General features: G+C 30.3%; 1 protein-coding gene across 3 annotated transcripts in view; it reads left to right on the forward strand.

Annotated features, from left to right (window-relative positions):
* LOC121117372 (uncharacterized) overlaps positions 1–16,920 on the forward strand; it is a 220,788-nt gene that overhangs the window by 182,498 nt on the left and 21,370 nt on the right. For all 3 annotated transcript variants that reach the window (XM_071888142.1, XM_071888144.1, XM_040711785.2), the window contains 2 exons: positions 12,381–12,517; positions 14,899–15,209. In XM_071888142.1, coding sequence (XP_071744243.1) covers positions 12,381–12,517; positions 14,899–15,209 — 448 coding nt within the window. The remainder of the gene's footprint in view (positions 1–12,380; positions 12,518–14,898; positions 15,210–16,920) is intronic.

A 16,920-nucleotide genomic window follows, 5' to 3' on the forward strand; every position in this document is an offset into this window, starting at 1 on the left:
CTCGTATTTCAAAATTATATTTATCTCTCTATTATTTCGCAGACAAAAATTATCATGTAGAAAAAAGATGTCCAAACTTTTAATTGCCATATGCAACATTAATTTTGGATGTGTGTCATACTTTATATGAAACAACTCAATTACGAGAAAAAAAAAATCTTATTTTTCATTGTTTGTTCCGGGATATATAAAACCACTGTTTTTATTTGTTAATAAACAAAATGGCTAAATTTGTATTGTAAATGATTAAAATTTTCCTTTTCAGAAAGATATTTACTTTTTAGAGTATTTAATTCCGGAACAATTTTTATACAATTTCAATTTTATCAATGTAAAAATCAATAAGATATCTTACTTTTCCGATTTATATTTTTATCTATTTACTTTTATAATGGAGTTTTAATTATTACAATTTGTCAAAGTATGCTGAATCAGTAAAGAGTTAACTCATTAAGAAGCTCGTACTTGAAAGCAGTATCTTTATATGCCTTTAATCATAGATATATAAAGGGCTTTACTAACGATTGACTTATCAACATGTAAAAAACAGTTAAAGGAAACAGATGTAAGCTGTAAATGAACTAACGAAAAAACAGAAGCAAATGGGAAATACACAATTACATAGTGCTCAATTAGTTTTACTCTATGAATCTATTTAGTGCTTTGTCTTAACAACAATTCCATTAATTTATCACAAATTATCACTCTCTCTAATTCACAATGTAAAATAACTTGGAAGTAGTAACAAATAAACGAATATTTTTTGCTTTCTACTATAAAACCAAAGGACGTTTTCTTATAAATTATAATAAATATTGTACCCAAATACATTTCAATAAATAGTCCACGATAAATTGGAACTGCTTTAAACTTCATCCAGATCCCTAATGTGGATGTAATCCTCGAATTGGCTCGCGCGGGACACAAGCCCTCTGCTATCTACAAGCTTCTTAACTACCCCAAGACCACGGTGTACCGGGTCTTCAATGCCTGGGAGGTTGAGGAGAAGGTCTGCCGCAAGACCCACAACTGAGAAGTGACCGAATCTGCACTTCCTGCTTCCTTGAAGGCCTCCGGGAGTCCATCAAGGCTTCGCTGGGGACTTCCTTGTCCAGGTTAGCCAAGAACCGTGGAGTGAGCAAGCAGCTGGTCTCCAAGGCTGCAAATGAGGGCCTCGGATACAGGTCATACCGAATGGCCAAACAACACATCCTTACGGCATCCATGAAGGCCACCAGGCTCACCAACGGTAAGCGTCTCCTCAATGACCTGAAGAAGCATGGAGGAAGAATCATCTTCTTCTCCGACGAGAAGAACTGGACTGTCGACAGAAGCTACAACGTCCAGAATGACAAGTGGCTTGCCAGGGAGAGAGAAAAGGTCCTTGTGGTCTTCACCACAAAGTTCCCGGCCTCCGTGATGACCCTGGGTGTCATCTGCAGCACTGGTGAGGTGATGCCTCCTTTCTTCTTCAATCCCAAGGAAAGGGTTAACTGCGAAGTCATGGAGGAGTTCGTCATCCCCTGGATGAAGGATACAGCCGCTGGGAGGGAGTTCATATTCCAACAAGACTCAGCGCCCGCACACATCGCCATGAGGACCACTAACCTCTTCAACTCCCATGACATCACTTTCTGGGATCGCAACACCTGTCCCTCCAACTCACCCGACCTCAATCCGTGTGATTACTACTGGTAGGGGAAGTTGGAGAGGGAGGTGTTCAAGGTCAGCCACAAGAGCATCGTGGCCCTGAAGGGTTCCATTACGAGAGAGTGGAATGCTGTCGATTCCGCGGAAGTCATCAGGGCATGCAAATCCTTTAGGGCAGGATGGAGAAGATGGGGCTGCTGAGGGAAGACATGTTGAATAAATTTATTGTTTAATATCATGTCTAACTTTTTCATATTAACAAATACACTCCAAAATTCATTTTTATCAAGCTGGTTGAATTTTAAGATAGTTCCGATTTATCGTGGACACCCTGTAAATAGGTGAAAAATATGTGGCTTCAATATGTTAAATAGCAAAAATAAAACAGTTATAATTAATCCACTCTAACATATTCATAAGTTGATAATATACGGATTTTATGTGTTGGGATTTTTTTTCTTAAAAAAAGAGTTGAGTTACTAACCAGAAGCGTTTTTTAAGTATGACATTGAAAGATTTATATAATTAAACGTGTGCAAAAACACACAGAAACCACTACATATAAAATTAAATTAATATATTTAAGAAATGGAAAATATGGGTAATTTGGGAGATCATCCTTGAAGAAAGGGATATATTACACAATGTGATGTGAGTTATAACATGTATTTTTTTTCCATTGCTTTTTCATGTTTTTTAATAAAATAATACAATATAAGAATGTTTTTTCATATTTATACTACTTAATTTTTTTCATTTTTTCTATTTAATTCTCCGTCTTTTGATATTGAAGAAAATGTTTGATCTTGCTATGTTTGTATATGTGAAAATGCTTAAGTAACTCAGTGAGAAGACATTAATTTACTTCACTTGAAACTACAACATGAAATCAACAAATTTATAAATATGACTTATCTTTTGTATTAATTTGTTCCGAAATGTTTGAGTCTACTCCAGTAAGACAAGAAATTACATTCAAATGTACTCAATCATGTCACATAGTCTCCTCCGGCTCGGACGCTTGATAGCGTCATAGCAATGGTTATTTAACTCCAACATCCCTTCTTGGCTCACTAACTTCATCATCCGCTGAACACGGCGTGTGAGGTCTTCATGGCTATCAAAACGTAATCCCGGAGCAGGTGATTCAGCTTACGGAAGATAAATGGGTCTCAGAGAATCGTGCTGTAAAGACTCTGTTTGATCATTTCAACCTTTATCCACGTTAAGTACTGCCGAGTGTCATTGACTAAGTGGGGATGTGCGTTCTCCAACATGAGCAAAATTTCCTTGAGGGAGTTTTGTTCCTTTTTATGTTGGAAACCCGCTGTCCTGTTGCACGCATTCTCGAGCTTAAAAGAGCCTTAACGGATCTCACTAGCCCACGGAAGGATGTTGCATGACTAGGAAAGGCATCAGGGTAAAAGATAATGAGGTCGGCTTGGATCTCAGTGACTATTTTGCCCAGTTTGTAGCGTATCAAAAGTACGAGCAAAAATTGTGAGTCTCCATATTCAGTGACGAATGGAAAAACATGTGGTATGTAAGCATTTGTTATTTAGTCTTTGAATAACTATGGACTGTTTTGCCACCATAAAATTTATAAGAAAATCGATCTTGGTGGAATTTTGCAGCTAAATTTTTTGATTTTTTTCTCACCATTTCGTAACAGAATAATACGTAGGTCATTCATAAACAGAATGAAAGAATCTCATTCTAAAGTTTGGATGTGTTGTTGACACACAAATCATCACAACCCAAAGAAGTAAAAAAGTACAAGTTCTGTTATATAAATTTAGATGCACAAGAACACAATTGCCTAAGGATTTTAAAATTTTCTAAGAATATTGTATTTAATATGTTAAAAAATTAAAAATAATGTTTTTATAAAATAATAAGTGAAAGTATTGTTATATCAAGGTACAAAAAAAAATCGTTCAATCAATATGGATTGTAGGTAAATAACATTCCGTTGACAGAAGAAATAAGCAATATTTTCATAATATTATTTTTTGAGTGAAAATATACTTTGAAAGTTTCAGTTAGTAGCTAAAACACAGCCGAAGAGTCAACAGCAGAATTTTTTAACCATATTACACTTTCACATGTAGAACACAGGTGCGCTGTTATGACGATATTGGTGAACAGCAATCTGGGAATTAGCAATGCTGAGGTATAAAAGTATAGCAATCGATAAAAAATGCCTTGGTTGAGACCAAAAACTCATGGGGAGTGATCCAAAGGACTACTAAAACTAAGTGTCTAAGGATATTTGTCTTCCTAGCTCCCCGTCCTTAATCCAATGAATTATTTGTCTAAAGCTACCTTGAGTCAAAGATTAACAGAGGTCCTCACACAACCAATAAGTTCTTTATTGACTTCATCGTTCTGGAATGCAGGAAGTTAGATCTGGCTCTAGTTTTGAGGTTGTTGGGGAGGGTCAGGACCCGAATCGAAGCAAGAAAAACTACATTGAGGTTAAATATATTTTCAATGATTTATCTCCTTCTTAGTTTTTGTTTTTGAATAACTGTTAAATAATGCCAATTCAAACATTAATATCTAGTTGATTGATCAGAAGCATCGGATTGTGTTGTTAGAACCTGCATATGTTCTTACTATAATGTTATACCAAAATTGATACGTAACTTTTTCCGTAATCCTCCTTACCAACATAAGCACCATTGAGAAAACATAACTTCATTTCAACTTCGTTGGCGGAACTAATAAATCAAAAACAAACCTAACAAACAAAGATAGTGTACAATAAATAAAAATGTAGATCAAATTGAGGTGCAATCAGAAACATTAAGATAGATTTGGGTTCATTTATAAAATCCTTGAAAATTTGGAAGGAATGTGATTAGCTTACTTCAACAGGGAGAAAATTTCATTTGTGAGCACTTCTATTAAAACACATTTGTTGAATATAGTTTGTAGATCAATTACTTAACATTTGGATAAACTATCCACTTTTAAAATCAGGAGTGGGTTCTTGTTGCCACATTTATGAAGCATCAGGTCAAAAATAATACGAATAAAACTTTTTTGCGTAAATTTTCAGCATTATACATTCAAATTCTTAATAAATGGAAATCAGCTATAACAATTGATTGGATACTTGATACAAAATACTATATATTTATTGTAGTAAAATCGGATGAGTGTTTATGTACAATTATTATTGTTTATCTGATGATAACTCTACACAAATACTTTTCACTCATCATTTGAAACATGAACTAGATGGAAAGCTAAAAATACTGATTTTAAGAAAAAACGCATTAAAAAAAGGACTAGTACAAGGTCAATGGTTGAGGCGTAAATAGAAAAGTAACGAAATAGAATTAAGGACGCGAAAATTTTTGAGAGAAGTTGGCAGCTCAATTTTTTTCAGAGCTCAAACAAAAATTAGATTGAAATCGTAGTCCTACAAAAATAATAGTAAATTGGACAAAAGTTCAAGCTTGTATTATGTTTTAAAATGAGATATTTTTGGGGAAATATAATGCATTCAAAATAATTTTAAGTTCTCAATATTCTGAACTCATTTTTTTGTAAATTTCTTGATTCAGTTATTATATCTCGCTATGCATTTTTGCCAAATACTTTCTTCTTTTTTGTCAATTATATCCATTAAATTTTTTGATATTATACTAAAAGAACATCCTAGCAAAAAATAATAAAGTTAAAATCTATGAACTGATTTACCATTAGGTATCAATATTTATAATAAATCCTTGGATCATGGATTGATAAATACTGATATTAGTTAATTAATTGTAGGATTTTCAAATAAAATATTAACTACAGTATATAAAAAAATATTATTTTATTCAGAACGTGTTATTTATAGGTTAATTAGTCTACATCAAGTGATCATTGATCAATTTAACCATGAGTTATTCCGATTGAAGACGATTCATAGTAGTTACACATAAATAGAAAGTTATGGCGATAATAACGATTGTTAAATACGCAAAAGATGGACTTAAAATGTTAAGTAGTTCACATTTAGCCTCAAAATCTATGATACAAGTCTCAAATTCTAGAAGATGAAGGTGCATATTCAAGCAGATATCCTCTATATCTTTGTACAAGGGAGGATGAAACATCCTTGATAATAAATTCTTCAATAATGAACCACAAAAATATACTCTGCATGAAAATCAAATTAAAAACACTATTTTTACAATTTTAATAAATCAGAAAAGGGAGATCGGGAGATCAAATCAATTTACAAGAGGTGGGACATGCATTATTAAATGTTGAAGTAATCTATAGATGAAAATAAGTTCATCAAGAGATACTCTTCTCCAATATAAGATAAATCTGATGAACTACGAAGGAACTGAAAATCTCATAACTATGTCATTGATATTGCCTCAAAAAATGCCTTCCTTTGATGTTGTTTTATACGAAGTCCTTCCTCCATAGTCATTAATAAATGCCATCGGTGATTATAAGTTAGATCTAAAAGTGATAAAAGGAAATCTTGTATAAAAAATTAGCTCTTTCTTCTACAGAATATATTCATTGTATTTGGAGCACTCTTTCAAGTTTCACCTCCGAAAAACAAAAATTTCTAACAAATTCGTCAAACAGACGATCCACATTTTCTTGAATGACTACTTAGATCACAAATGAAGGTTTTCAATGGAAAATTATATAATCATCTATTTCTGAATTAATGATTCATTACTTTTTAACAAAAATTAATTCTTCTCTTCAACAATTGTTATTTAATCAAAAAATTGTTTATTTTTTATTTTCAAAGTTCTATCGAGGAGGCTTAGTGGCTGGTTTATATCCATATTTTAACGAATCTATGGTTTGTATTACATAGTTAGTGATTGTGAACAATAATTCTTTGAGGAGAACCTTGTTTTGTGTAAGTTAGTAGCTAATCTCGGTTTTAAAGTACAATTGACCACGTCCTTTAATATAAATTATTAAACATGAAGCGACATTTGATTTTTTTTCAATTTCCAATTTTAAATAAATAATAATAATATATAAGTGCATTCCATCACAAGGAAATAGCCTCAAAAGATTCAATTGCATATGATAATATGAAATATGAATATATATAAATAATCTTCATTATTTGATAAATTGCACCACAAAATAGTTTTTCTGAGGAAGAAAGGAAAAATGCCTTAACATATTTTTCACTTGTAATGGTTTATGCTGTATACTCCATTCTTTAGCCCAACATTTAGGGACCAAAAATTTGCATTTGATTTTTATGATAATTTCATTATGGAATCGAATGAAAACTGAAACAAAAATAAGGAAGTTTTTATTTTTTCATCCCATGTCTGTAAGTTTCAAAATGTCTGGGCAACATAAAAAAATACCACTGGTGTACAGCCTTCTCCGCGTCAGTAACAGTGCAAATGAATGCTTCAAATACCATTGGCATCTCAATCCGAACGATCTACAACATAAGGCAGTCTATTATAATACCATACTGCCAAAAAAAAAAAAAGCAGCTTCTACAGCAACATATTGGCTGGCTGCTGGCACACCTCCATGTGTTCCTCCTCCATCTCTGTCCTCAGTCCCCTGGCTTAAAGCGGTTTGAAGAAGAATGTATTCCGTACCTCTCATATAAATTTGGATTCCACCTGAGCTCCCATCATAGTGGCGTAGTACGCTATGGACACATCGTCTTCGTCAGAGATGTAATGTAATCGCTGGCGTGTCGAGGCTGATAATTTTTACGAAGGAGGACATATTTCATAGAAAATATATTGTATTTAAACCTATTAGAAATTGGGGTTGAGTTATTTTTTCTAGATTCTATTAAAAATTAATCAAGTTATTGCAAGTTTTGCGTTCCCATTATGTACATTCCATATACAGGGTCCACAGAAAGTCCTATTAAATTAACTTTATATAATATAATTATATGTAAGGTTGTCATATATTATGTTGAAACACTAGTAAGATCATACCTAGATCAAAAATAACAGTTTTGAATTGTAATAACGGGGTTGTTAACCACAATCAAAGCCAAGACAATCAAGGTGTACTTGAAGGGCAAAGATCCACCACCCTCTTGAAGAACCTGAAAACCCTAGAAGTCAACCCCATGCTCAGCGAGAGAAACATTGAGAGGTCTCAATCTATCAAGGACAGACCCATATCACTTTTTTATCAAGGTCAAAAAGGACGCCCGGAGTAGTCAAAGCAAGGATTGCATGAACTACCATGAGGAACCTCACTTAGATGGCCAAGGATTTCATCAAGAATGAGAGACTTTGTATGAGATGACCTTGAGATGTATCCCTAGAAATTGAAGAGACAACCTTACCTGGCAAGCAAGGTCAAAGCTAAAAGACTTGAGAGAGGAAATTTTATTTCTTCAGAAGCTGAGGACTGACACGGCTCCCAACATTGTGTTCACCTATGAGAAGATTTTCACTGCGGAACAGGTGAGAAGGGTAACCATGGAGTCAACAAAGTGGAGAAGCCATAGTCTATGATGGATTAGCAGGCGTTGACTGAGGAGACAGACAAGTTCCTTTGGTATTTGTGCTGGACAGGGTGAAAATCAACACCAAGGAGTAAATCAGCACTATTTTGGAGGAATGTATTGTTCCCTGGGCCCAACAGTACTTCCAGAAGGAGCCATACACCTTCCAATCGGATAGTGCTCCCTCCCACACATCCAGAGAGATGCAACGGTGGTGTGAGGGAAATTTGAGTGGCTTCAATGACAATACAGTCTGCCCCACCTCCAGCCCCCACCTAAACGTTATGGATTACTCCATGCGATCTATTATTGAAAGCAGAGCCTGTGTGACCCTCAGCACGAATTTGGACAACCTGAAGGCCAAACTGTTGGCTGCCTGGGGATCCATCCCCATGGACATGGTGCGTGCAGCATGCAAGTCCTTTCCAGAGAGACTTCGACTGCGTAACATACTTTCTGCGGATCCTATATATTGGCTTAAAAAATAAGAATCCTCAAAATGCACACATATTTATATCTTTAATACTAATAATAATATGTAATGACAGACATTGAGCTCCAATTTATGTTACATTTATTATATCCATGTGAAAACTCTCTCTTTTTTCTTTTTAGAAAGGTATAATATGACATATAATTTTATGAGCAAATAAATCAAATGGCAAATAAGGGAAATGAGGGGGTCCCTTTTAGTTAGTTGGATATTTGTTTGGCAGATTAACCTTGGAGGAAATAAAAAAAAGGTATGGGAGTGAGAAAATTTATTTTTTCAGAATCAATGTAATAAAAAAACCCAAAATGGTTACCTTATTATGTGCGTGGTCTTTTTACAGTATATATTTTTTACTCATTACACTTAAAAGCAATGTGCAATAAATTACTAATAAAACAATTAATTTTATTGAGGCAATTTTGTCTAACATTGCACAAACCTTACACACCATTAACCAATCACAAGTTCATTAAATGTATATAAAAAATGAGAGAAATGTGATTATTTATTTAAATCTTTTTAATGGAAGGTTAAAGAAAATGAATGTCATTGTATGTATGAAAAAAAGCGAGCTAAAACATGCTTTGAACTGTCATATTTAAAAAACAAAACAATTATTTATATTACATAATTTCTAAAATTTGTAAGCTTAAATGCTCACAAAATTAATCATATAAGTTAACATTTTTCTATGTAAAGAGAATAAAGTACTTTTATAAATGAAAGTACTCTCTAGATGAATGACTTTAAAAAAATTATTTCTCAAAATATATATGTGTATTTTATATTTGTTTAAGATGAGTAAAACGTAATCAAATATATGTTGACAAAAAAATGGATTTCCTTCTATGATAAATTGATAAGGAATTAGAAAAATCATTGAACAGTAAACTATTAATGGAAATTGAAAAATGAAAATGAAATAAATTAAGGATCAAAATGACTTTAAAATTTTCATATTTTATTAAGTGTAGCTGTTGCTTGTAGTCTTAAAATGTACAATATAAGAAAAATAGCAAAATTTCATTTTATATTTAGTTTATATGATGTTCAAAAGCTCTTAAATATAGGGATATTTAGTCAATCAAGATGGCAAGACTATAAGACGAATGAAAGGAAAATCAATTCAATGAACAACACATATGTGCCGTTTTGATAATCAGGAATGACAAATTATTCAACAAGGAGATATTTGAGACAAAAAAAGTAACCTTGAGAACCATAAATCGTAATAAAGACCATGGAAGATACAAAGAATCCTCGAGGAATGATCAATAAGTATCCAAACACATTAGGGGAAAGGAGATATGTGCACCTAGTAGTTTCAGTCTTAATCATGAGGACTATTTTGTGCAAATTTATCTTTAAATTTATGTGGATAGATCACTTAGTCCTCTCTCTCTGATAAACTTTATAAACGAGGAGATGTCCAAAATGAGCCACATGAACAAGAAATGAGAAGAATTATTGAGGCTGACGCAAATTATTTCGATTAAATGGATGTTGAACATTATTAAATGTCCATTATTTCGTTTTAAATAAAAATCTAAAAAAATAACGATTTTATTGCATTTTTTCAAAAAAAGGTTTTTACTCAAATACAAAACTTATTTATGTAGTTTGGAATCATTTGTGTTAAAGAATAACACATTTTTTGAGATGTTTGGAGACTTTAATGTATTATGGTCAAATAAAACTGTACAGAATAAATAGATTAAAAAGACAATTAGAAAGCCGTTGACTACTATGTACAATAAACTTAAGTATTTTAAGCTCTCCCATCATGTATTGTTTTTATTCTTTATTTTAATGTAAAATTTAGTAAAGGCAGAATAGAAAATACATTGATATAAAAAAATGATTTATATACAATTGTATTTCCATCCTTCTTTGTATCAAAAACATTTTAACTTAAAACTGATTGATCTAAATAACAATAATAATAAAAACTCTAAAAGAGAATATTAACAAAAAAGATACTAATAATTACTTTAAATTGTATAAATCTTTTGCATATATTTTATTTAATATCAGAGTAATGTAACATAATAAAGAAAGGCGTATATTATTATTGGTATTATCATCGTTATGAATAAAAAGAGAAAGTCATTTATGCAGGCACAAAGGTTTTTATCATATAATGATACCTATTAAATAAATATATATAAAGTCATCTGACAAATATTTTATTAAATAAAAGATAACCATCAATACAATTAATTATTCAGCATTACATATAATAATAATATATAATAGTTTGCGTATCAAAAACGATATAATATCTTTTAAAAACAGATCAACTTATTATTGTGCGTCATATACAGAAATATAAAAACAAGCTTGAATGAAAATCAATAATTTATTTTTCCACTTTATATAAATACATATAAAAGGATGGCCTGAAAAAATTTCCGGACTTATAAAGATACAAGACATTCATCAACATAGTATTTTTGTAGTTTTTCACATTTCTCCTAGGAATGCTTCCATGTCTTAACCTGTACAAATAGTATTTAGCATTTTTTCCCTCCAGAATAATTGTTCAAGAGCACTTTTTGTTTTTGGCTCAATTACTCCGAGTTGGATTGACTTAGACTCGTCAAATTTTAACAAAACAAAACTTTGTATGTCAGATTTTGTTTGAATCTATTTAAAGTTGATGTTTTCAGGGAAAAAAATATTTTATGATAACTTGATACTCAATTTTGACCATTTTTACAGAAACACTAAATCAACTCACTCAAACGACTATTACATATCAACTGCACGTCTAAAATGGCGGAAACTTTAGTAAGTAACAGATGTTAAACGGATGTGACTAGCTGCTGTAATCTTCACGCTGAGTTTGGAAACTTTTTAGACCACCTTATTATACTTTTTAATATTTCATACATATTTTTGACCGAATTATACTTATTATTCAAATTTCTGGAATGAGTTAAATAACATAAAAATGTTATATGTATTTTAATACTTATCTATATTTGATTTCAGAAACTTAATTAGTACCCTATATGTGCTTTTAAATAAACACAATTCATTTTTCAATCTTTGTATGTGTCATTTGATGCATTTTTGATACTTTATATACAACTTGCGGCGCTTCAATTAATTATTATTAATTGACAATTATTTGTAGAAAATACAAATGTAGTTGTAGGCTTAACTATGGGTAAACACATTCTAACTTGTTTTTATGTTGACGGAGCACATTTATATAATATATAAATAATGTTTACACATTTTAAACCTAGGGGCAATAATTTATTTTTCTCTGTCTCTCCCTCTCTCTTTTAAAAAAAAAAACTTTTCCATTGCAAATGAGTTTATTGTTTATATTGAACAGAGTAAAATTATGTGTAGACTTTGATTATTTTAATTTTTTTGTATTTGATTATATATCTATTTTGTATGATACATCAATTCCCTTTCCTTCAATCACTTCATCATTATTTGTAAGATTTATCTTCATAATTTTTTTTCCATAATGGATTTATTTGATCCTTACATATAAAAACACTGCTTCGATATCCAGGATTAAATACAAAATATAATAAAAAAATATTTGCAAAACGTAGTCTATATTCTTTTTGCAAGCTAACAGTTACTAATAATAGTAATGAAAGCTTATTTTGCAATAAATTAATGATGCAGAAAAAGAAAAAGTGGTAATATCCGCATATATATGTATCTGTACTCCCAACCCCACATATAATGCATAAAATAATTAGTAAATGATAAATCTTCACTTTTCAGCTTGTAATCGAACATATTATGGAGAGGTTGGGAGATCATATCGACTTTCTATTCCTCGTCCAAGAGCCAATAAACTACCCTTCATTTGTGATCTTCATTTTGTCGCAAAGCATGACGACTTTGGAGATCTGATACAGGTGAGTTTAATACATAAATTTTTTAAATAACAAAGAGTCTTTTCTTGTATTCACAAAATTTGGATGAAGTTATATTTCCTTGAAACCTACACTTAGTAACACTCGATACATGGATCATGTACTCTTTTTGACAATGAAGGGGCATATTTTAGAATAGAAATGAAAGAGGGAAAGGAGTTAACCCAAACATATAATGAATGTCTTAAGAATTTAAAATGACTTTTTGGCTAGATCTAAGTATTTTATGTCCTCACAATAATTACACAGGGGAACACTCATTTTGTTTTCAAGCCAAAAAAGGAATCTATTTTTGAGTGAGAAATCCAAAACGGATCTCAGTTTTTCTCCCAGTTATCTGAAATATGTGGGATACTGGTAATTTTTAGTTTTGTATTCTTCACTCATAAATAAATTCAATTATTGTCTTCAATTCATTTGTACCCCCCTAATTGTTCCCCTGTGTTATTATAAAAAAATATGGTTATTTGAGACATTTATCAAGGGTGTGATTCAATTTATTTCTTTTTTTTTCATTCCATTAATAGAAAAATAGCCTTCAGTTCGTCCCAAAAAAAGAAGAAGTGTGCGTGTTCCATGCATTCCTTGCCAATGGCAATAAATCTACCTGTAATAAATTAAATACATTGTCATTTAGTCCGATGTGTTATCTCTTTTTAGAGTACTTGTTTTCCCGACGGTACTACAAAACTTTGGCAAGCATCTTTTTGCCGAACAAACACATTGCCAAATTACCAATCTGCCGAAGGGACACATTTCCAAAAAAAAAAATATACATATATAAATATTTATATTATATGATAATTTATGCTGCACAAGTATGTTCTTATGATTTCCATTTAAGGTACATTAAAATATAAAGTGATTAATCATTTAATCATTTGCCACAAATTTTAATGATTAAGGATACATTAATTGATTGTGTTCTCCGACTTAAACAAACCGAACATATATAATATGGCGACCATCGTTTACTTTGGTTGCCTAAATGGCAACCAAAAAAAGATTGTACATTTTCTATATGTCGAATGTAATACTTCGTCGCTGGGTTTTAGTTGTGAACTGACCACAAAAGTAACATAACTTGTCTTTATGATTTTTACAATGTCGAGGCATGTTGACTGACCAAAGCACGATGACAAGCAAATCATCTGTAAAAAAAATTCACGATTCCAGATTTGCTTCCATTTCTCGTTTGGTACTTATAGTTTTTACAATAAGACCAAAGTATAGATTTTTCTAAATCTCTATTTAAACTAGTTTAAAAATTAAATATATCCTCGAATAATAACTTTATTTCATCCTTTGTTTTTTTTAAAGATACTTATTATCATTTGGATAATATCTTATTATATTCTTCTTTAGATATAAAGTATTTTCAGAATAAATATTGGTAGCAATATTTATAGGAAGAGGTTCAGAAATGGTGCGCCTGAAAATGTAACAACATTATTTACTTTTTTTTTGTACATACTTTTTTTATGTTACATTATATTTTAGAAAAATAACAGGGGGATTTGTGTAATTTTGTATTTATTTAAAAAATATATCATTTCTATATAAAAAGGCATAATCAAATTTATTTATTTACCAAAAATATATAAGCAAACTTATAAAAAACAAAATTAGCTTCATCTGAAAAACTGTACTTCCAAGAAGATAAATTTGGAATTAACATCAAAAATACTGTGAAATACTCTTAAAATTATTTCTGATGAAAATTCTATGTTGACCTGTGTAATTAACTGAACCTTTATCTTTAAAAATTTGAGTGACATGAATAAGGATCATAATTATACGATTTGTTCGTTTGTCAGAGTGTCTCTTCAGCAAAGTTTACCAAACGCCTATGTGATTGAAATTAATTCAAGTTAATATAAGTACACTCTTAAATTTATCTATTTATCTTCATTGGATTTATGTAAGAACTGCTTTCTAAAAAAAAGAAAATTTTGTACTCCATCTAATTATGTAATTGAATTACTTTTTTTTTCCTTTGGTAATATATTACATTTTCAAAATGACAATAGTGTGTGTTTTTCTGTATGTTTATGGTTGTTTTATTTTGCTTAGACTTTGTTGTTGAATAAAAAAAATGAAAATAAATTCGTTCAAGTCTTATAAAATTAAAAACAAAAATATAATAAATTGATTAGGCACAACTGCATAATTTAAATTTACATACTTTTTCTCTGTCTTTATAAGTAATAAATTATACTTCATCATTTCTCAAAAAGGTTTCTTATAATAAAAAAAAAACCTTTAATTATAAAATAAATGGAAAAAAGTAGTTAGATGTATACTTTTAAAGTGTATATATTTGCATGACGATACATCGACTATAACCAAAACATATTTTGCAGATCACATTGGAAGAATTTAAATTAGGACGATTCAGAGACTCACACACGGCAGGCTGCCCTGATGGATATCTAAAACTCCTTGATGGTATGACACCCCGAGATTTGCATCGACTCAGTGGCGGAAAAGGAGATAACTCGGGTCAATTCTGTGGTATTGTGTCTAAAAGTATTCGACCCGTTTATATATCAGAGAAAAATGAAGTCACTGCAGCTCTAAGGTTCTTTAAATTCTATGGAGGAGAAACCCCGGAGAGAAACTTTGCTTTTCGTATCAAGTACAAGTTCCTTCGACTATCGAGGGCACATTCACGGTAAGGGATAATACACTAAATATATATTTAATTGATTTTAAATAGGAAAATAAGGCTGAGAACCATAAGTGACACCATACAACATAAGCTCTGGGTAGTGTATTTGTAAAATAGAAGTCTTTCGACAAATGAAAGAAAATGAATGTAATGATTTATCATTACAGTAAAACATTTATTAAGAGAAAAAAAAATCACCTTTAATGGCATATCTAAATCGAACAAAGAAGGCAATGTAGTTACACATTTGGAACGAAAATTTGAAAAAATGACTGAGTCATTATTGAAAAATTAATTGCAATAAAATAATATTTCTATGAAAAATATTTAGTGTGTTAAATGAAATGCTTTTTCATATTTTAGATCAAAACATTAAAGTCTGATTTTTTAGTTAAATAAAATTGTAAATTAATTTTTTCCATATGCTAGTTCTTTTTTGTAATACCAAGTATATCGTAGATTAATTTATTTTAAGCTCAAATCATATTTGCTATGATTTAAATAGTTCTTTTGTATTGAAATTAATTATATTTTTTTAGTTAAGGTTAAATACATTTAAGAAATTTTTTAGTTCTTTTAAATTTACTATTTCATTGAGATAATTAAACTTTGATATTTATTTAAAATATTATCTATTTGCAAATTTATTCTAATTAGGGATCTATAAGAATAACGAATATTAGATTAAATGTATTTCTAAATATCTTCCATTGGATTCACAAAATAATGGATTTCATATTTCAAACAAATGTATCGAAATAAAAAAATATTATCTCATTGTGATTTCCACATAAAGTTATATGAGATCCTCATCTGTTTTATTAATTTTTTTTATATTGTGATCATATTATTAGTGTGTCAGTGGACCATTACTATTATATGTTGATTATTTCAAGATCTGCTTCAAAGCAGATTAATTTTTCTTAGGCATCATAGTCTATAGACACTTCCCATTATTTATTTTTAGACAATTGTAAGAGGTGGGTTAATTGGAGAAATTAAATATAGTCATGTGATATTATGTTTGACACTACACATCAGCACATAAATAAGAGGCAGAATAACTTTTTTAACCCTCCGTTAGCGAATATACTTTTTGTAATGAGGTTAATCAACTGAATAAAAAAGTTACACCAAACAATAAATCGTTTATAATTACATGATAAACAGTTGAACAATTATGATAATTACATCGTTGAAACTTTGTATTGTTTTTTAAATATTCCATCCATTTTGAACTCTTAATTATAAATTAAAATGCTAAAAATACTTGTGTAAAAAGAATAAGAAATAAATCCTTCTATGAAATGTTTTAACAACAAGAACTTAAAGTTTCTACCAGACATTTGTAATTTGTTATTCTTAAATTAAAATAATTGGACTTTTATCATGGATGAAAATTTATATGAATTATTAATTATATTATGCAAATTTTAGAAGTCAAACTCATCAGTTATTGATGATGTTGCATGTATCATATAAATATAATACTATAATTTTTTTTAACTACCTATGTACGTCTCCGTCCTCTCACTTAAAAGAAAAGAATCCAAGAAATTGGAAAAAAAAAATGGAACAAATTTTAAGTAAATCAGTTAATAAAATTAAATAAACCTCTTTTAAAAATGTCTGTAATTAAAAATAAATAGTAAAAATGCATTATGAAGATAAATAAAGAATTGTTTGATTAAATATTTCAGGAAATAATGAAAAG

The sequence above is a fragment of the Lepeophtheirus salmonis genome, chromosome 1 (assembly GCF_016086655.4).
Source record: "Lepeophtheirus salmonis chromosome 1, UVic_Lsal_1.4, whole genome shotgun sequence".
NCBI classification, from domain to species: Eukaryota; Metazoa; Arthropoda; class Copepoda; order Siphonostomatoida; family Caligidae; genus Lepeophtheirus; species Lepeophtheirus salmonis.